The sequence below is a fragment of the Paramisgurnus dabryanus genome, chromosome 13 (assembly GCF_030506205.2).
Source record: "Paramisgurnus dabryanus chromosome 13, PD_genome_1.1, whole genome shotgun sequence".
In the NCBI taxonomy this organism is placed as follows: domain Eukaryota; kingdom Metazoa; phylum Chordata; class Actinopteri; order Cypriniformes; family Cobitidae; genus Paramisgurnus; species Paramisgurnus dabryanus.
The window spans coordinates 4190468-4212646 of record NC_133349.1 but is presented as its reverse complement, the minus strand read 5'-3'; the positions used below and the strand labels follow the sequence as shown (position 1 = coordinate 4212646).

At 35.1% G+C, this 22179-nt stretch overlaps 1 protein-coding gene across 4 annotated transcripts in view; it reads right to left on the bottom strand.

The window, feature by feature from the left end:
- csmd3a (CUB and Sushi multiple domains 3a) overlaps nt 1–22179 on the bottom strand; it is a 398763-nt gene that overhangs the window by 263790 nt on the left and 112794 nt on the right. For all 4 annotated transcript variants that reach the window (XM_065298900.1, XM_065298902.1, XM_065298901.1 and 1 more), the window contains exons 6-8: nt 5877–5989; nt 5645–5722; nt 1851–1938 (exon numbers count right to left, since the gene is read on the bottom strand). In XM_065298900.1, coding sequence (XP_065154972.1) covers nt 1851–1938; nt 5645–5722; nt 5877–5989 — 279 coding nt within the window. The remainder of the gene's footprint in view (nt 1–1850; nt 1939–5644; nt 5723–5876; nt 5990–22179) is intronic.

Below are 22179 nucleotides of genomic sequence, written 5' to 3'. Positions count from 1 at the left end.
GAAAATGCTACTGCTAGACCAACACATAATCATATTTCATGGCTAATCAATGCATTTACACAAACCCGCAAAAAAGTGGGATATAGAGTGTCAGGTCGCAACATTTTTACAGTGTGTTATTACAGTAAATGTAAGGACTGCAACAACTAATCGAATATTTGATAATAGTCGTCATTTTTGATTACATTTTTGAATTGTTGTCTTGTGTTTAGTACAAATATCTAACAATTCTTAATCAAAATGTATTTTCTTGATGAGCGAAATGACCCAAGAAAATAATTCTAGCATTTAGACAAAAAATATACAATTTAGGTGAATTTGTGCTTAAAACGAGCAAAAAACAAACAAAAAAAATTGCCAATGTGGCTTTTGCTTGCTTTAACCACAAATCCCCTGTAATTGTATATATTTTGTCTAAAAAATTGTTTTTAGGTAATTCTTTCTTGCACTGCAAAAAAAATGATTTTCAAGAAAAAAAATCTTAATATTTTTGTCTTGTTTTCAGTAAAAATATCTACAAATTCTTAAATTAAGATGCTTTTTCTCGATGAGCAAAACAACCCAAGAAAATAAGTCTAGTTTTAGACCAAAAATATTAAATTTAAGTGATTTTGTGAATAAAACAAGCAAAACAAATCTGCCGATGGGGTAAGCAAAAAAATCTTGAACATTTTTCTTAAACACTAAATTCAAGAAAAATTCAAGAAAAAATTGCTTACCAAATTGGCAGATTTCTTTGCTTGTTTTATGCACAAAATCACTTAAATTTGATATTTTCGGTCTTAGACTTATTTTCTTGGGTCATTTTGCTCATCAAGAAAAAGCATCTTAATTTAAGAATTTTTAGATATTTTTACTGAAAACAAGACAAAAATAATAAGATTGTTTTTTCTTATTTTTTTTTTTTTTGCAGTGTGGGTAATTTTGCTCATCAAGAAAATGCATTTTAATTTAAGAATTTTTTTAGATATTTGTACTGAAAACAAGACAAAATACTAAGTCATTTTTTGCAGTCTATATCTTGTATTGTTGTTTGTACACTGCAAAAAAAGATTTAAGAAAATAAATTCTTGTTATTTTTGTGGTGTTTTCAGTAAAAATATTTAAAAATTCTTAAATTAAGATGCTTTTTCTTGATGAGCAAAATGACCCAAGAAAATAAGTCTAGCTTTTAGACCAAAATTATCAAATTTAAGTGATTTTGTGCATAAAACAAGCAAAAAAATCTGCCAATGGGGTAAGCAAAAAAATCTTGAACATTTTTCTTAAACACTTAATTCAAGAAAAATTCAAGAAAAAATTGCTTACTTCATTGGCAGATTTTTTTTGCTTGTTTTATGCACAAAATTATTTAATTTTGATATTTTTGGTCTAAAAACTAGACTTATTTTCTTAGGTTGTTTTGCGCATGAAGAAAAAGCATCTTAAGTTAAGAATTTTTAGATATTTTTACTGAAAACAACACAAAAATACGAAGAACATTTTTTCTTGAAAATCTTTTTTGCAGTGTGTATGGCTCTCTTGCATATGCAAGTGGCTTTTCAAAGTTACATAAAGTTAATGTGAATTAATGTCAATACAACTGTCAATACAAAAGTTCATGTTAGTTGCAAAATGTACAACTACAATTTTTTTTTTTGTAAATGATAAAAATTTACATTAATTTTAAGATTAATAAATTAAGTGAAATAAATATCAATAAATTCTGTATAAATATTCTTAGCATGTTAGCTTATGCATTACCTAATGAAACAAAATGCAAGGTGCTACCGAAAAATATCATCATAATCATATAAATATGTTCTGCATGGTATGAATGACCCGTCTGGTGCAGAGATGAGAGGCCATACCTGAAATCGGTGCCAACACGCTTGCCGTTCTCCGGTTCTCCGGGGTCCGGGCAGAAGTTGGAGACCTGCTTGACCATGCCCTCATTCACTACAGGAGGAGAGATCATACGGAGACCTAAGCCAACCTAAAACCACCAGCCAACGCTTCATTACCTGGAAATCACGCTGCTAACATACTTTACGGCCCCGTGAACAGATATCCAGTTTCCATAGTCAATCAAAGAACAAGCTGGCACAACATCCCGTCCATAAATAGGTGTTAGCTCAAGATAATTACTGAAGGAGACAACGTTATGCTGGTAATTTAAGGGAAGCATTTACAAAAAGGGGTTTGGCAGTGCACAAGGGCCCTGACTAAGTCCCGATAATTTACTCGTAATTCATAATTCCAAATATGTGATGCAGACACTGTGAAATAGAGGCTAATAAAAATTCTATCCGGTTGTAATTAAGTGTTTGGAGTGCTACATTGTTGAGACAAAATGAATCATTGGGTTCGACGCTTCATTACGGCGACCGACCATAAAAAAGAGCTTGTGTGTACAATTAATTTCCATAGATAGCGATCGGGCATCTGCCACCAGCTTTGATGGAGCACGCGGTTCAGGTCCGTCTCCCGGATGGACCGTTGGACTCGATGGCCGCCTCGGTCGAGTAATTAAAACTCGGTTGGAAAGAATTCCTGCCACCTGTGCGCCTTATGAAGGGCAGCCACGCGCTTGAAGGATTTTACATTCTTTTCCGAGGGGTTTCGGCGGGCGAGGGACCCAGCTCCAATTCTCAAAACGCTGATTTCCGTTTCGTGGGAAGCGCTTATTTTCTTTGATCCGCTTGCTAAACGGCATGCGAGAGAATTACAAATAATGTTGGCGTTTTATAAATTACAAGCTTTGAAGGCGTAGATGCAAGGTCGCTTGTGATGAATATTAAAACAATTAACAGGGATGCAAATGTGACAAGAAAATAGCTTTCACGCAGTTTGATCAACACAAAAACAGCTTTAATTGTGTGTGACATGCGTACAACTGGAGAGAAGATCTTAAACTTGCCTGGTTTCTACTTGTGTGAGTCATCATGCTAACAAATAAATGCTTCTATCTGAATTATTTTTGCAGTGATGACAGGTGCATCATTCATTTGTTATGAATAATTTTATATTATGGTTAGTTCCTATTAATGACAAATGAGATGAAGTACCCTTCATTAAAACACTGAAACTCTAAATATAGATGCATTACCACATGGTAATTTGATACATGACCCATTTTTCTATTGAATTTATGGCAAAGATATTAAGATACATAAGAGTACTGTGATAATAAATTACAACACTGTGGTCACATGAACACCTCTACAGTGTTATCACGGTGACATTGTATAACATTTACATTACATTATTACCATGTGATAGCATCATTGTATGCCATACTGCCACAGTATTGTTCTTTAAAGGTGCCAGAGAATGCATTGAAATAATCTGTTAAATTGTTCTCTGATATCTACATAAATGGTCTGTGACTTTATTAAGTGCAAAAATTGTCCCCAGAATGAATACTTTATTTGAAAGGGTCATGAATAATAATGTTGAGCTCTGCTCTGATTGGCTGTTTCTTAGAGCAGCTCATTTTAGTAGCTCGGTGTGTGTATAAACAGACCTTGGGCCCTATCTTGCACCCAGCGCAATTGACTTTGTCAGTGACGCATGTATCATTCGTATAATGCACCGGCGCACAGCGGGTTTTTCCCTCCACAGACGAACGTCGGCAAACTAGGGAATGAACTTGCGCTCCCTGGGCGGTTCAGCGCAAAAAAGGAGGCGTGTTCCGGCGCAAACCATCCCTGATGCTATTTTGCAGTTTCAAAAAACAATTGCGCCACTGACCAGAAAAAACTAGTCTAAAGTCAGTGGCGCGTTGCGCGTTGTTCATTATGATATTTTAAGGGCGCATGCTTGACCATAATGTATAGCGTGCACAACGCGCACACACTTTGCTTATCTAATCTACACAGATGCAACAGTTATTTTTGCAAATCATAAATTGTTACAATAAAAAATATTAACACATGAGATAAGGGAAATCATAGTGGTGAGCATTGTGGTGATAGTTTTTATTTATGTTGTGTGGCTGTGTTAAAAAATTGTCATGCAAATAACGATTAAAATATTTTCATAAGTTTGTTGTGTGGCTGTATTATGTTTATTTTATGTAAATAATAATTAAAATGTTTTCATAAGAAACCTTAATGTATGTGAACTTGATTTGTAAGTGTACTTTGGGGTTGGACTGCTTGCGTTTCTTGGCTTTCAGCGGTGAGGGTGGACGCAGCAATGTCCTCTGCTGGCGTCAGGTCCTGTATAGAAGCAGATCCACCTCCCGTTACACGGCGTGCCCGATTTATGCTGGCAAGCTTGGGATTCCCCCGTCTCCTGACATCATTGTAGCGCTTTAGCGCAACGTCCTGGGGATGCCAGCTGATGAGACAATTGTGGCTATTTCCTCTCACGCCTGTTTAACCGACGCTGATTTCGGCGGATTTCTCACGTCCCCATACAAAACAACTTTTCTGTCTTTGACTGCTCTTACAAGAGCGTCGGTCTCCTCGGCTGTGAACCGCTCCTGGCCTGCCCTGTTAAATCCGTCATAATAATAGCAACCCGCCATGGAACTTGCGCACTTGTGTTTAAAGGGAATGTTGGATGACGTTCTGATTGGTTTATTTAACGTTACGCCCAAACCACACCTATGAATAATGAACCTACTTCAGACCAACCCCTTATCGATTTCCCGCCGGGAAAATAGCAACAGCGCCCAAGATCCGCCCACAAAGTCACTTGCGCTTTGCGCTTCGCACTTGCGTTTCAGATCGTTAAAATAGGGCCCCTTACGTTTGAGCCTGTATCAGATAAAGACACAGATTTTGAGGAAAAATAAATTATTCAGAGATTGGAAATAGATGTTTCTGAGAGTAAAATGTTTGGTTTTTTTCCAGTATGGACCTGCAAATCATAACTGTAACATCAATAGAAGAACTTCAGCCTGAACGCTAGCATATAACATTAACTAGCATATAGCGCTAACTCAGCAGTCACAACTTTGTTTTTAGCATTTTAACAGCGTCATTAATTGAATGTTTAATATAAAGGCGGGGTGCGTGATTGTTGAGAAACGCTTTGGAAAAGGGAGTCTGGCTGAGTACCAAAACTCACTTGTAGCCAATCAGCAGTAAGGGACGTGTCTACTAACCAAATCCGTTACATGGGTTGCGTATGTGTGGGGTATCTTAGTATTTTTGTCTTGTTTTCAGTAAAAATATCAAAAAATTCTTAAATTAAGATGCTTTTTCTTGGTGAGCAAAACGAAAATAAGTCTAAAATATCAAAAATATCAAATTTAAGTTAGATTAAGTTAAGATTTTGTGCATAAAACAAGTAAAAAATCTGCCAATGGGGTAAGCAAATTTTTCTTGAATTTTTCTTGAATTTAGTGGTTAAGAAAAATGTTCAAGATTTTTTTTGCTTACCCCATTGGCAGATTTTTTTGCTTGTTTTATGCACAAAATCACTTAAATTTGATATTTTTGTTATAAAAACTAGACTTATTTTATTAGGTCGTTTTGCTCATCAAGAAAAAGCATCTTCATTTAAGAATTTTTAGATATTTTTACTGAAAACAAGACAAAAATACTAAGAACTTTTTTTCTTGAAAATCTTTTTTGCAGTTTATTTTCTAAAAAACTTTCCTTCTTTATTCTGGATCGATGGATGCAAATGTATATTTCAAAGGCGCACTTACTTATTGAAAATTTACTTGTGTTGTCTTTTCCTGGTAATAACTTTACTCCCCTTGACTTGACATCCCCAGATCTCTTCACTGTTCAAGAAAAACACATAAATAACAAAGAGAATTAGATTGAATATCACTGCTTACAGCTGAGATTATAAAGCTTGTATACAAGCAACTTAAGCAACTGTGACTTAACCAAAAAAAGTAAAGTGAATTATAACAATATCAATTCAAAATGTACCTTGATATTGAGCACTAAATCCTTTATGCCGATGACTGTTGTCTGTAATGAAATGAAGTCGTAACCAGTTCTTGTTGCTGACGATGGGCACAGGAAGATTTATTCCAGATAGCCTGTGAGAAAGATGAAAACAAATCAAAATATTTTGAATATTCTGTCACACATCCATATAACATTTCTGCCAAATGTTCAATTTAAATGTTAACTAGACTGTCTTCTTATACCTGTCTGGTGATGTGTGTTTATACTAGGGATGCACCGATACCGATACTGGTATCGGTTATCGGCCTCGATACCACAGTTTCTAAAGTACTCGTACTCGTTAAAAGTCCCCCGATACCAGGGATCGATACCACGGTCTGAGAAATGTCTATGTTTCAGCGTCGTGTAAGGGGTTAATGCCTCTTGTGTTGTCCAAAGAGGCAGAGTTTACAACAAACTGGAAAAAAAGTCCCTTGTTTTTTTGTTAAATTATATGACTAAAGCTGTTACCTGTAAATTTAAATCATGTTTTTTATTAAGTACTTGGTATCGGTATCGGCAAGTACTGAAATGCAAGTACTCGTACTCATACTCGTATTCCAAAAAAGTGGTATCGCATCCCTAGTTTATACATAAAATATAATCCAAGTTTGCCTCGTCAAAAGCATCAGAAAATGAATGCACAGTTTTACGCCAATTATAGTTAATAAACTGTTAACTTAAACTCATTCACACAGAATTTTGGTATGAGAATATCCCTGTAAAATTAGCAAGACAGGCTTCTGTGTGAACGCAAACATGTCCCGTAAATGTTCTCGGATCTTTACCGGAAAGAGGGTCTAGTACCATTCCCATAACATTCCCATAAAGCCGTCTGTGTAAACTAGACGCAGAAACAATGCCGTAATGGGCGTGCAGTAGACGGTCTTATTAAGAAAGGTTTATTGATTAGCATGTAAATGCATGAAAGCATGTTTCTATAAGCAGATTTTTGATAGGTATCTGCTTACTCTGTACATGTAATGCATTTAATGTAAGGTGACCAGACATCCCCAATTTCCGGGGACAGTCCCGTTTTTTGTTTTTCTGTCCCCAACTGGAACCATCGCTTTAGTGATGAAGAAATTATTACGAGACACGTGAGAAAGCATCATCAATTAATCATCAATCAATTTATCATAAGATATGAAAACAGTTATCGGGGTTAAGGTACTACTAACTACTCATGTTAAATTAAAGTAATCAACCAAGTGAACTGATCACAGTATGGTACTGAGCATTTGTTATTATTCCTTCTGTTCCTTGCGTTTACAATGCTATTAAATCAGATGAAGTAGTACTTTTAAAGTAGATTTAATATGGTATGTTATGTCTGTGCATTGTATAAAAGAAAAAAAATTATAATTTACAGAAATTGTTCAATTAATTGAATTAGAAACATTGGAAAAATAATTTTTTACTTCGTATTTTTCTCTTGTTTTTAGTACAGATGTGGCCTTTAAAAACGCGCGTTTTCTCCCGCGGCATTCGCCAAATCGTCTCGCGGAGTCACGCAGAATTCTGCAAGTGTTTTCGGGGGGGGCTACTTTCCCTTTTCCCTTAATGTGTTTCGCCTCACAGAAAATCCACCAGGTGGCGCATAAAAAACTACATTTTTATATGCGTTGTCATTGCGGTTGTTTCCAGAAGTTAATAAGGGCATTGCTGAATATTTAACATTTCTATTAAAACAGCAAAGTGACGTCAACCACTTCTTGCCAGCATAACAGCGCATACATATATTAAGATGACTGTACGTGCAATGGGCATTTATACTAAGTGCAACAAAGAATTTAGTGTGAGCCTAATACACTTAACTCTATTTACAATGAATATCTTAATTATTTGTGTTGTCGAATTTTGACACCGTTTCATTGTTTGTTCATAATATTAATAATTATGTCAGTTTTTCTAAAAGTATTAATATTTTAAAGAGATTCATGTGGTATAAAAATACATGTTTTAAAGTTAAAAATGTTGTAAAAATATATTAGTATTATTGTTCTTAATATATTAAGAACAATAATATGACACATGTATATTGCGCTAAATTGCTTTACATATGGAAAGAGGAATTCTTCTCAACCACCACCAATAAAGTTTAAAAAATATTCTTTAAAAACGGCGTTTAAACCCACGCAGAGCGAACAAGAAAACATGGGCCTATGCTTACATACTGTACAGTGGGCATATGATATCTTTATTTAGTTTGACATATTTAAAACTTTAATAATACCTTTCTTGCGCATATAGGCAGTCAGTGTTATGATTTTTTTTAATCCTTTTAGCCGTTATTCATAACAGTAAAAATATTCAGTGGCTTTGTAAATATATTACTAAAATAATGGATTAAAGTAACTTTATAAAATCTCTTAATGTCACTTATGTATTTTTTAGTTGGTCAAAACAAAATAAATGGCTAGAAATAGAACAGACATTTTAATTTAAAACGTACATATATTATAGGCGTATATTATATGTCCTTCCAGATATCTTATCTCAGACGTTCGCAGTCAACACTTTTAAAACATATTTATATAAAATCTAATATATATATTAAAAAACAAAGTTTTAAGTTAAGACAATAATAAATATGTTTATTTTTATTGAAAGAAAAACGTAGAAAATGTTATTATGGGTATAGTTGATGCAAATAAAGTGTGCAGTATACAATAAATGCAAACAAATTATTTCTAAAAGCGGCAAGATTTTAAAAAGATAAAGGTGGTATAAAGAAAGACATGAGAAAAGTAGAGGTATGCAAAAGAGCACAGTTTAGTTATTGTTAATTAAAGCGGTTTTATACACCTTTGTTTGAATTGACAAACATTTTATTCGCCACTTTCAACACATTTTGTGGTTGATTTACTGATTTATTACAGAAAATTGTTGTCAGAAGCAAAGCTATTGTACAAAGCATCTTTATATGTATGTTTTAAAGTTAAAAATGTTGTAAAAAATATATTAGTATTCTTTTATATTAAGAATAACAATATGATACATTTATATTGCGCTAAAATGCAATATACATTATTCTGCAATATAAATTATTCTCAACCACCACCAATAAAGTTTAAACATTATTCTTTAGAAAAAAAAACGGCGTTTAAACCCGTGTTGCGTGGAGCGAACAAGAAAACATATGCTTACATGCTCAATCGGCATATGATATCTTTTTTATTTAGTTTTACAGTTTTAAAAGTGGCAAAAAAGTTCTTAAAATCTAATGAATACTGGTTTTGTAAAATGTATATAACTGCAGATGCGTGCGTGGGATCCGGGCAGGTATCCTTTCCTTCAGACCTTGAAGCATGGTCGCGGGAAAGCGAGAAATATATTTTTTTTAAGTACAAATATTTTGCACAATTGATATATTACTTATGAATATTTTAGGAAATTATTTTTGACACACGTAGGTTATTACGTGTATTTTGGATTTTAATTTCATTACTGTCTGTGCCTATCCGTGGCCTCATCCGAGCGCACTTTCTTTGCCTTGCGTCTTTTGAAGACATTGGTAAGCAGCACCATGACCCAGAAAAGACTCACACACCTTCCCCTGATGCATGCCCACACAGAAATACTGAACTTCCTGGACATTCGTCCCCTAGCTCATGAAAACGCGAGTTTTTTCTGCGCGAGTAAAGAGCGCATTGATAATATGCGTATTAACGGAATGACAACGCGGGTTTGTTTATTACATACATGGATGCGCAGCAGCACAAAAACGCTTTTTAATATGAAAAATTAAAGGATTAAAATGTAACAGATTATTATTGAGTCTCTTGGACATAAATGATGACCAATTATGAGAGGTTAGAAGGCTTAAATAGCTGCTTCATCTGTAAGTTCATCTGTAAGCTAAGTAAATAAATGCTTTGCTTTAAACAAATGCATCTACTTTTAAATGTTTTTTTTTTTAAATGCTACCCAACGGATTTATTGTATATAATGACTCTGCACCTGTAGATATGGTGAGATGAGAAAACATTTTAAGTAATTCTTTAAAAAAAAACATTTCGCTGTCCAAGTGCTGAAATGGCTCTCCACACGTTTGTAAATTCTTTATCTTTTGTTTGTAACAAATAGAGTATTTTTACAGTACAAACCTTATATAAAGCCTATTCTAAAAATGTAATTATACACCATGTATTTCTTTATAAAAGTATACAATATCAGAACTAAACCCATCATTATTTTTGTTCAAATTATGAATTATTTATAAGTTTAAAAAAGACAGTAATAGTACTATTTAGTAAAAAAAAGATCTATATAAAAATATACTAGGTATGTTAATGTGAGAATGTTTTACATCTGTCGTGTGATTCTAACTTAAAAACGAAAGTAAAATATGTTCGTCCGCATGGACATTGAAAATTGTGAAGTTTAATTAATATTATATGTTGTTATAATATTATATGTTGTATGTAAATTGTAACGAAAGTAATTCCCCCTGGGATAAGTATTTTTGCTTCTGATTAATAGCGCATATTCATCTGAGAACTGATGATGTCTGTGTGTTTCAGACCCTGGCTGTGTGCCCTGAAGTGTATATGACAATAAAGTAGTAAATCTCAATATATTTATTTTTAAAATGTATTTTAAATAGGCCTATAGGCTCATAGGTTTTTTGGTAAAAAAATTCACAGCACCCCCTGTTCAAAATGACTTCCAGCGGCCCTGCCTTGACGCTTTGTGTGTTCGACTTTAAATGGTGCGGCGCTGACTTGTCGGCGTATAACATCAGAGTACCGCGAGAGCAAAGGTAAAGTCGGACCATTTGTAACATTTCGACTTGCTCTCGCGGTACTTTGATGTCTTCGTTGCCGAACTGTCTGCGCAGCGCCACATAGAAACGCCCTTTGACTCTTTAAGGCAAAGTACCAGCAACATGAGCAACAAGGGTTAAAACATAACCCTTTCATTGTTAAGTATGAGAAATTAAAATGAATTAAATCACGTTTAAACGCCACAGAGATATCAGAGCCAGCAGTCGATTTCTGATGCGCTTGCCGAGGCGAGGCTGCGCTGGGCGGGGTGTGAGCGCTTAAGCGCTGGTGATTTTCTGGAGCTCATATGGAGCTCATCTCCGTCCGAAAGTGTCAGAGCACACGTTTAAATAGACGCTATCTTTATTAACCGACCGCATATTTAAACTTTAAGCACATACATTCACGCCTGAACAACTCTTACAATTACATGTTGTGACCAAATAACAGTAATATTAGGAGCATTTTGCTGTCAGAAAACATAGCTGTCATAACTCCACATATTTACCTGATTTGTCTTAATTAGTTCAGTCAACATTAGCCATTCTGAATGTTGACTGGATTTGAAAATAACCATTCATTTAATGTTTTAAACACAGATTTATCTAGACTTAAAATAATATGTCTTCTCAACTAGCTCAAACAAAAAAATTGGTTTAACTTATATATTTTTGCCCGTCCAACATTTCATTAATTGGATTTTTTACAGTGTAGGTTATATCAACATATGTCAAATTAAGTTACCTGATATCCACTTAATTTTATAAGTTATAAACATTCATTTAAAATAACATACAGCGTATGTATTAGGCCTATTTGCTTAAATTACATTTTAACAAAGAAACTGCAAGGGTTGATATTAAAACCCAACACGCTGCTGAAAACTGGATAAACCGGTTTTCTTTGATGAGGTGATCGATTAGCATTGGGGGTTGGCAAAGAATTGGCAGACCTAGGGGTGGGTGGTTTTTAATTTCTTGACTCTGTGTCACTGGTAGCTGCTAAAACAAGCAGCTAAACCATGTACAATTAATTACATTTTGGAATTATCTTCCTTCATGTCTTTTTATTTATACACTGTAAAAAATATTTTCTGAATTTTTAAGTAAAGTTAGCATTAAATATGTTTTACAAACAATTGGTTTACAAACTCTGGGATGTTTGTGATTATCATCATTCAGAAAAGTGGTGCTTGTGTTTAGACTTGTGTTTTACGTGATTAAATCAGGAAGATTACATTAGTTTCTTTTCAGTGTTGAACAGTTTGTCATCAAAATGCAAAAATATAGTATATTTATAAACATCGCTGAAACAAAGAGTGAATTAAAATTAAAAAAGTAATAAAGTTAAAGCTGCTGATAATTTTGTTTATATTTACTAGCATTTTCTGAGTGAAAAATGTTTAGATTTTGTTAAGTAGCCTAAATCCTACTCCAATTTATTTCAGTGTAGGTTTCTCATTTTTATCAGCTTTCTTTTGCTTTTTAAAGGGCCGTCTACCTTTGCTACCACCAGTGCTTTAATGTGGGCCGGTAGGCGCCAGTACTCAGTACCGCCACTTCCAAATATAGCTCTTGAGCGTACCACTCTCCCTGCGTCCAGAACGTACTTCTAGCGTACCAGAACGCTCATTTGCACATCTGTTTAAATCAGAGGCTTAATTTAATTATTTGGCTGCGCTGCCGCTTTTCAAAGCGCCCTTCACAATAGCTACCTAATTCGTCCCACCGAGAGCAGAGACTACATTACCCATACACCATTGAGTTTTACAAGTTAAAAGCGCATGCGTAGCTTTTGCTGCTGTCAATAGGCTTGTTCGACTTCATGCGGCGCCCCGAGAATCGACAGCCGGAAGACGTCACAGTATCGCGAGAGCGAGGCGAAATATGATTTCTTGAATCATTCTCGCGGTACTCTGACGTCATCCGGCTGTCGGTTCTTGCGGCGCCGCATGAAGTCGAACAAGCATGGTGTTAACAACGTGGTTTGGAGAGGTGTGTGAAACGCGCAACCATAGCTGCTCTAATACTTAATATGGCCTCCTGGTTTTAGACTCTGAGGAGTAAAAGAACAAGGTCAGAATCAGAGGACTCTCGCTGGCTGACATCCCACCAAGCCAGAATGATATCGCTGCAGGTCAGATGCAAACTTTTTCCAGTACCCTTTTGTAGGTACGTGACAATCTCTGCTGTCGCGGCTGTCAGCTTGGTTCCCCTCGACGCAACTTCGGATTTCCTCAGACGATGTGCAGTGTAAAAACATTATTGAAATTGTATTACACATACTTGCTAAACTACAAGTGAACGAAATTTCAATGGATTTGAACGACGCGCACAGGAGTTTTACCACACGCAAAATGGAAAACAATGGGACAAAATAAAGTGATGACTTTCGAGTTTCAAATGGCCAATATTTTGTTATTCTTGAACCCATAGACATGGTCTTGGTGTCCAGAGAGTATCTTTGCCCGACAGCGACAATATGTTATTAAAAAATAAATAACATCATTATGGATAAATGAGTGCTTGCAGAATATATATGTTTGAGAATGCTTATCAGTACTTTTTTGTTTCTTAAACTTTAAAGATGAATATTCTCCTTTAGAGATGGGCAATTTTCAGCAATAGCACATTATATTCAAAATTTTGAGCTCATAAAAAAGATTTTTCGCTTATTTAACTGACTTTTTTATGTTTTTATGCACGTTTAGTTTTGGTGCAATTTCATCAAAAGCTTGTAATTAGGAAATACACACAACATGCTTAACGTATATTTTATATATGTTAAAAATGTTGTAAAAATTGCGTATTCTTATATAATAAGAATAACAATATGATATATTTATATTGCGCTCAAAATGATTTAGAAATGGAAAAAGGAATTCTTCTCAACTACCACCAATAAAGTTTTAAAATTCTTCTTTAGAAAAACGGCATTTAAACCCACGTGCACCGAACAAGAAAACGTATGCTTACATACAGTCCGTGTATGATATCTTTTTTATTTAGTTTTACATATTTTTATTTATATGCATTTAATAATAGTCTACCGTAAGGTCATAATGTACACACTGTTAAAATTGATTCAGTGGCTTTGTAAATATCTCTAAAATAAATGATTAAAGTAACTTAATAAAATCTCTTAATGCAGTAATGCGATTTTTTTAGTTGGAAAATAAATTACTAAAAATAGAACAGATATTTTGTGTAAAATGTACATATATTATTTGATGTATACGCCTTAATAATATAAGTATTAGATTTACAGATTATTTTAGTCAATATATTTAAAAAGGTCAGAGTAATATATTTAAGTTTTTAAAACTGTAATAATTGCATATTTCAAATTATTATTATTTCTATTTGACATAAAAAATGTGTTAGTTTTACGCCTAACTTGAAGTATGATTTACTTATATTTTCACATTGATATTATTTGAGTAAATGTAGGCAAAAAATTAATTAATAATAAGTAGAAAAAATGTCAATTTTAAACAATCACATAGCCAACGGTTTTTAATCGGCAACAAAGAAACTGCGCATTTTGCCGATGACAAACACCTCAGAAACTCCTCGAATTTATGAATATTTACACTCACAATATGATTTTATTTCCTTAGTACAAGTATAACATATTATACAAATTCTCAGTGAAATGTATTAAACACCAATGCATACTTTTTATCGTGTTTCATACCATGTAAAGGGAAACATGATAATATAAAAAGTAGCCTACTGTTCAGTAATGCAGAAAAGCGCACCACAACCATGTTAAAGCTATTAAAACGTTCAGATGCAAAAATGAACTAAATGTAAAATTAGATAAACTAGTTAATGATATTGCGTAAATGCGCTCGGTCTCTTCAAAGGTCTTCGCGAATTATTTTGTTATAAGACTCGATTATCATACATCACGTCTCTTCACTGTAAGTACACGGAAAAAAATAAGACAAATGATGCGCGTTTGAGTCGGATTTTTATGAAGAATATGTGACTGTTTATGTAACTGGCAAAAGAAAACTTCGCCAACAAAATGTTTGCCAAAAAGCATGCATTTGTATGACATCAAAGTCTATCGATAATCCGTGTCATGTTACTTCAATATCATACAGTATACGCTCAGCATGAAGTCGAGCACACACATTGTCGTCAGTATGGCCTACAAGAAACACGCCTGCCCTCTACAGGTTTTTATATTTCCTGCGTCCCCCACCGAACCCCCCTTTTGCGGGATCTCGCAGAATTTCGGAAGTCTCCGCGGCATTCTGGTCTCAGAGACGCGCATTTTTAAAGGCCACATCTGTACAAATATCTAAAAATTCTTAAATCAAATGCACTTTCTTGATGAGCAAAATAAAGAAAATAAGTCTAGTATTTAGACCAAAAATATTAAATTGTAGTGAATATGCGTTTAAAAAAAAAAAAAAACTGCTAATGGGGTAACCTAAAAAAAATCTTGAAAAAGTTTACACTTTAAGATAAAAATCTAGATTTTTCTACACCCATTTGCAATTTTTTTTTTTTTTTTTTTTTTTTGCTTGTTTTAAGCACAAATTACTTACATTTAATATTTTTTGTCTTAAAGCTGTACATTTATTTTCTTGTGATTTTGCTCATCACAAAAAATGCATCTTGATTTAAGAATTTTTAGATATTTGTACTGAAAACAAAAGAAAAAAATCAAGAAAAAAAATCTTGATTTTTCTACTTTTTTGTACTGAAAACAAAAAGAAAAAATCAAGAAAAAAATCAAGATTTTTCTACACCCATTAACAATGTTTTTTTTTTCTTGTTTTAAGCACAAATTACTTACATTTAATATTTTTTGTCTTAAAGCTATACATTTATTTTCTTGTGATTTTGCTCATCACAAAAAATGCATCTTGATTTAAGAATTTGTAGATATTTGTACTGAAAACAAAAGAAAACTACTTAAAAATCATTTTTTGCAGTGTGTTAAGAAAAAAAAATCTTAGTATTTTTGTCTTGTTTTCTGTAAAAATATCTAAAAATTCTTAAATTAAGATGCTTTTTTTGATAAGCAAAACAACCCAAGAAAATATGTCTAGTTATTAGACCAAAAATATCAAAGTTAAGTAATTTTGTGCATAAAACAAGCAAATGGGGTAAACAAAAAATCTTGAAATTTTTAAACACTAAATTCAAGAAAAATTTGCTTACCTCATTGGCAGATTTTTTTGCTTGTTCATTTAAGCATTTTTAGATATTTTTACTGAAAACAAGACAAAAATACTAAGAATTTTTTTTTCTTGAAAATAATTTTTGCAGTGCACAGAACAATAAAAAGACGAAAACATTCAAAAAAGTTTTTCCCCTATTTTTTATTCATAGATAACAACAAAGGAGATTGTAATTATATTTTGACCATTGAACTAGTAAGTGTCCCCGGTTTTCATTTAAAAAAAATAATTAATTTAATGTAAAATGATTCTGAAGTGAGCAGAGATGCCTTGTTTTTGCATTGCATTGTGGGATATTTAAGGGAATGTGTGTTTTTTAATGCACTGAAATGATTTTGCAACCGAAACAGTCCTTAAACTGGCTGACATCCGGATCAGTGCCTCAGTCCTGAACAAGGAAGCTGATTGAGAAGCACCCTTATCAATGTCCTTAAAACGCAAATCAGTTTATCTGGTGGCTATCTTGAAAACAGCCTATGCCACAATCCTACCATAACAGCGTCTATTTACTAGAATTGAGAATGACTGAAATCTACAAAACAGTTTGATGAGCGTATATATTCAGCAGTGTGTCAAATAAATAAAGTAAGATATGATAAACTTGCATCATAGCGTTTGCAAATGACAGCAGTATTTCCTTAAACATGCATATAAAACTGCGCTTGTTCATTCATTCTGCTCAACAACATTATGGGCGACCACGAGTTAGATTTCTTTTATGTCTCATATGTCAATGTTACTTCTGAACAGCATTGAGATATATTGAACATTACAGAAATGTTTGCTTCTCAATTTTTCCCAGTCTGCTTTAGAGCTGCTTTTAAAGATACCAAACTCTATCTTTTTAAAAAGAGTTTTATAATTTCCCCATTAAATTCTCACAAGACCAAATTAAAATCTTCGCTATGCGATCTGCATTAATTTGACAGAATATACACCTAAAATATGCCAACGATAGAGACACTTCTTTCTATTTTTATTTCTCCCAAGAAATTGAGAAACTAAGAATGAGTCTCCCGAGCAATAAAACAGCAACCTCAGAGTAAAATAATACTGACAGTCACTAAACATAACTGCTGACTGAATAAATAAGAAATAGCAAACAAAATAAATAATACATCAATAAATACAGTGTTGACTCAAGAATTGATTCACTGTCAGTATGACATACACTGCAATACAGGTAAATACAGTTTAATTTGTTTGAAAAGCAAATCATACACCGTTTAGCACTGGGTTCAAACTAAAGAGGAGACAATTCTCTAAACACCACTAATGAAAAATATATTTTTAATAATACTAAAGTTTTTTTTAGCTTTGGTATACATTAAAGTGCCATGCTTTTGCCATCTGATTACCATGGTACAGAAAGCGTCATGTGAGCTGTCACGCTGACTCTGTTCACACGCCCCATTATAATTCAATTGTAACAAGATTTTGAAAATATTGCGATGCATAATCAAAATAATGCAATTAAAGGTGCAGTGTGTAATTTTTAGAAAGATCTTTTGACAGAAATGCAAAATAATATGTAAAACTACAGTATATTATCAGGGGTGTACAAAGACCTTTCATAATGAACCGTTATGTGTTTATTACATTAGAATGAGACATTTTTATCTACACACAGAGGGTCCCCTTACATGGAGGTCGCCATTTTGGGCCGCCATGTTTCTACAGAAGCCCTAAACGGACAAACTTTTTTTTTTACTAAGTTGTCTCCGATGATGACATGTTTGTGCGGTGGTGGCTACAGTAGCTTCTCTGTGTTTCAAAAGCAAGGGGTTAGCAGTGAACTGAGCCGTTGGTTGCAATTCACAACCTCACCACTAGATGCCGCTAAAATTTACTCACTGCACCTTTAAGCTCATAGCAAGTTTAATTGTACAATTGCAATACACTACCATGTTTAATCGCATCTATACCACACTAACTGAAGTACGCATGCATTTTTGTCACACACCTAAAGCGCAAAATTACTAAACATTCTTGAACTCTGTCAACATGACTCGCTTTTAGCTGTCTTGCCTTCATCCAAATACCTGATACCAGATATCTTACCTATTTTCGATATACTGCCCAGCCCTAGCTAAAAAGACTAGGCAATGTCATTGAAAAGTTTTAGCTAAAGATTAAGTATCTGAAGGTTAACATGCTATAAAATGTGACCTTTATATATACTATTTACTGATCAGCACTCATACTAACAACACTGTTTTTATCTGCATACACATCAAGGACTCGCCGTACCTTTGAGCAAATCGACAACAACGGTAAAACTCAACTATCTGAACAATAAACAATTCAGCCATCGCACTTTCAAGAACGACTCCATTCATAGCAAAGCTTTGCGGTGAATTAAACCTCGGTCTGCCCTGCTGTCTGTCAGTCAAAACACAGAACCGCAATTAGACGAGAGCGATCCGTTCAGAAAAACACTGCTCATGCTGAAGTCTCAGACAGTGGTTGAGGCTTGTAATGTTGAAAAGGGCAAACGACAGATTTTGTACATTTGTAAAACGGACCTGAAAGGAAAAACGACTTGTTTCCATCCATCCAAGGCAATGCCTGTATCCAGCCCTCATTCTGATCCAATAGATGCGTGAGTGGTTTTAAATAGCCTGAACGTCTGTGAAATGTTTTAAGACCCACTTCATGATTAGTATTAATCATCTCAGAAAACCTCTGCTAGCTTCACAAACACGACTCTGAAAAACGACTTATGCGAAAAAGAGGAAATGCGAATAATGGGAGATAAAAACGCACTTGCCGAATAAATTCTGACGTAGTGAACATTAAACACACGTGACTGATCTGTCTAGCTGTATCAGCTGATGTTGTCTTTACCATATATGGGGTTTGATGTCGTCGTAATGCTGTTAGTACTTGCATTAAAAATGCATTTATTTTATGAGCAAAGCATTCAGTTTAGCAATTATGAGCTGCACTGCTAGTAAATGTATAACTTGCCAAATCGTAACTAAATGCAGTCCAAGTGTGTCTTGTTTTATTTACTGTTGGTTAGGGTTAACAATACCACCGTCATTCGTTTGCTCCACTTGATGGAAACGCACCTAATTGCCATTTTTTTGCCAATTGAATTTTTAAAAGATTAATTACACGTTTCGATGTAAATCCAGCTTATGTTGAGGTCCAATAAAGTACACTATATAGAGAAAATGTTATGTCTTCCTTAAAAAACAAAGAAAGACATCAACAAACCGAGACAGTCAAACAGACAGACAGATCGATAGACAGACAGACAGATAAATAGACCAACCGACAGACAGACAGACAGACAAACAGACATAGACAGAAAGCTAGCTAGACAGACAGACAGACAGAGACAGACAAACAAACACAGAAAGACAGATCGATAGACAGACAGACAGATAAAGAGACAGACCAACAGACAGACAGACGTACAAACAGATATACTGACAGACAGACAGACAGCCAAACAAACAGAGACAGACAGACAGATCGATAGACAGACAGACAGATAGATAGAGCGACCGACAGACAGACAGACAGACAAACAGACATAGACAGACAAACAAACACAGAAAGACAGATTGATAGACAGACAGACAGATAGAGAGACAGACCAACAGACAGACAGACGTACAAACAGATATACTGACAGACAGACAGACAAACAAACAAACAGAGACAGACAGACAGATCGATAGACAGACAGACAGACAGATAGATAGAGCGACCGACAGACAGACAGACAGACAGACAGACAAACAGACATAGACAGACAAACAAACACAGAAAGACAGATCGATAGACAGACAGACAGACAGAGAGACAGAGAGACAGACCAACAGACAGACAGACGTACAAACAGATATACTGAGAGACAGACAAACAAACAGAAAAAGACTGAAGGATCAATAGACAGACAGACAGATAGAGAGACAGACAGACCGACATACAGATAGATACAAGAAAGTTAAAGTGGTAAGTACTAATAGGTGATGCATGACTTTGCAAGCATCATTAAGCAGACAGAATGAATGCTGGGACTGATGTCTCTGTGTTTTCTTAGATGAGCTCTTTGTGTGCCTCTGTAAGAAACAGATGTACCCTGTGTATATTTAAAACATTCTGCCCTGAAGGTGAAGAAATCGTCCCTTTGTGTACATTAAACCCCAGAAGTTGTGCAACTGACTGAAAATCAGAGCCAATTGTGCAGTAACCTCCAGCTGATAACATTATCAGTACACAGACACAATGTATATCAACAGAGCAATTGTGTGTTTGTGCCCATCTACTGTATACTGACCCACAGCAAACAATATGACACAGAGAGAGATTCTGATTGAAATGTCAGTAATAAATCAAGAAGAAATGGCATGCAGGCTGTAGTCATTCTATTTCTCTTTCAAAGAAATAAACAAAATAGAGGCCTTAAAAAAAGAAGAGAAAATTAGATTTGCGAGTGAGGTGCTTGTATATGCAGAACCCATCGCCACTATGCTTGTGTGCAGTGAGTGATGGATGGATATCTGATAAACAGATGGGTGGATAAATTAATAGATGGATAGCCAGATGGACAGAAAGATAGATAGACAAACAGACAAAGACTGGCAGACGGATGGACATAAAATGGATAAATGGAAGAATAGAAAGATGGATAGATGAAGAGACAAATGGATGAATAGAAGAATGCACAGACAGGCATACAGACAGACACGCATACAAATGAATGCATGACAAAAAAAGATCATAGATAGATGAACAAACAAAAAACAGGTGGATGAACAGACTGACAGACAGACATAAAATGGACAAATGGAAGAATAGAAGAATAGTCAGGCAGATTGACAAAAGGACATGCATACAAACATACATTAAGATAGATAGATAGATACAGACGGATAGATAGATAGAGACAGACAGACAAACAGATATAGACAGACAGATAGAGACAGACAGCCAAACAGACACATAGAGACAGGCAGACAGACAGAGACAGACATACAGACATATAAACAGAAGACAGAGACAGACAGACACATAGAGACAGGCAGACAGACGGACAGATAGATAGAGACAGAAATACATACATACAGACAGACAGACAGATAGATAGAGACAGACAGACACAGAGAAAGACACAGAGAGAGACACACAGACATACATACATACAGATAGACAGACAGACCGACAGACAGATAGATAGAGACAGACATACAGACAGACAGATAGACGGACAGACAGATAGATAGAGACAGACAGACAGACAGACAGAGACAGACAGACAGATAGAGATAGACAGACAGATAGAGACAGACAGACACAGAGACAAACACAGAGACAAACACAGAGAGAGACACACAGACATACATACATACAGACAGACAGACAGACAGACAGACAGACAGACAGACAGACAGACAGACAGACAGAGACAGACAGACAGACAGAGACAGACACATAGAGACAGGCAGACAGACAGACAGATGGACAGATAGATAGAGGCAGAAATACATACAGACAGACAGACAGACAGACAGACAGATAGAGACAGACAGACACAGAGAAAGACACAGAGAGAGACACACAGACATACATACATACATACATACAGACAGACAGACAGACAGACAGACAGACAGACAGACATACGGACAGATAAGACGGACAGATAGATAGAGACAGAGAGACAGATAGAGACAGACAGACAGACAGACAGACAGACAGACAGACAGACAGACAGACATACAGATAAAGACAGACAGACAGACAGACAGATACATAGAGACCGACAGACAGAGAAACAGATACATAGAGACAGGCAGACAGACAGACAATTAGATAGAGGCAGACATACAGACAGACAGACAGACATACAGACAGACAGACAGACAGACAGACAGACAGACAAATAGAGACAGACAGACAAATAGAGACAGACAGACAGAGACAGACACAGAGAGAGAGAGACACAGAGACAGACAGACAGATAAAGACAGACAGACAGATAGAATAACAGACAGGCAGGTGTTGGAATGAAAGAATAGATGGATGGATAGATGAACAGACAGACAGATAGAGACAGACAGACAGACACATAGACATACATACATACAGACAGACAGACAGACAGACAGACAGATAGATATATAGATAGATAGATAGATAGAGACAGACATACATACAGACAGACAGATAAAGACAGACAGACAGCCAGACAGATAGATAGAGACAGACAGACAGAGAAACAGATACATAGAGACAGGCAGACAGACAGACAATTAGATAGAGGCAGACATACAGACAGACAGACAGACAGACAGAC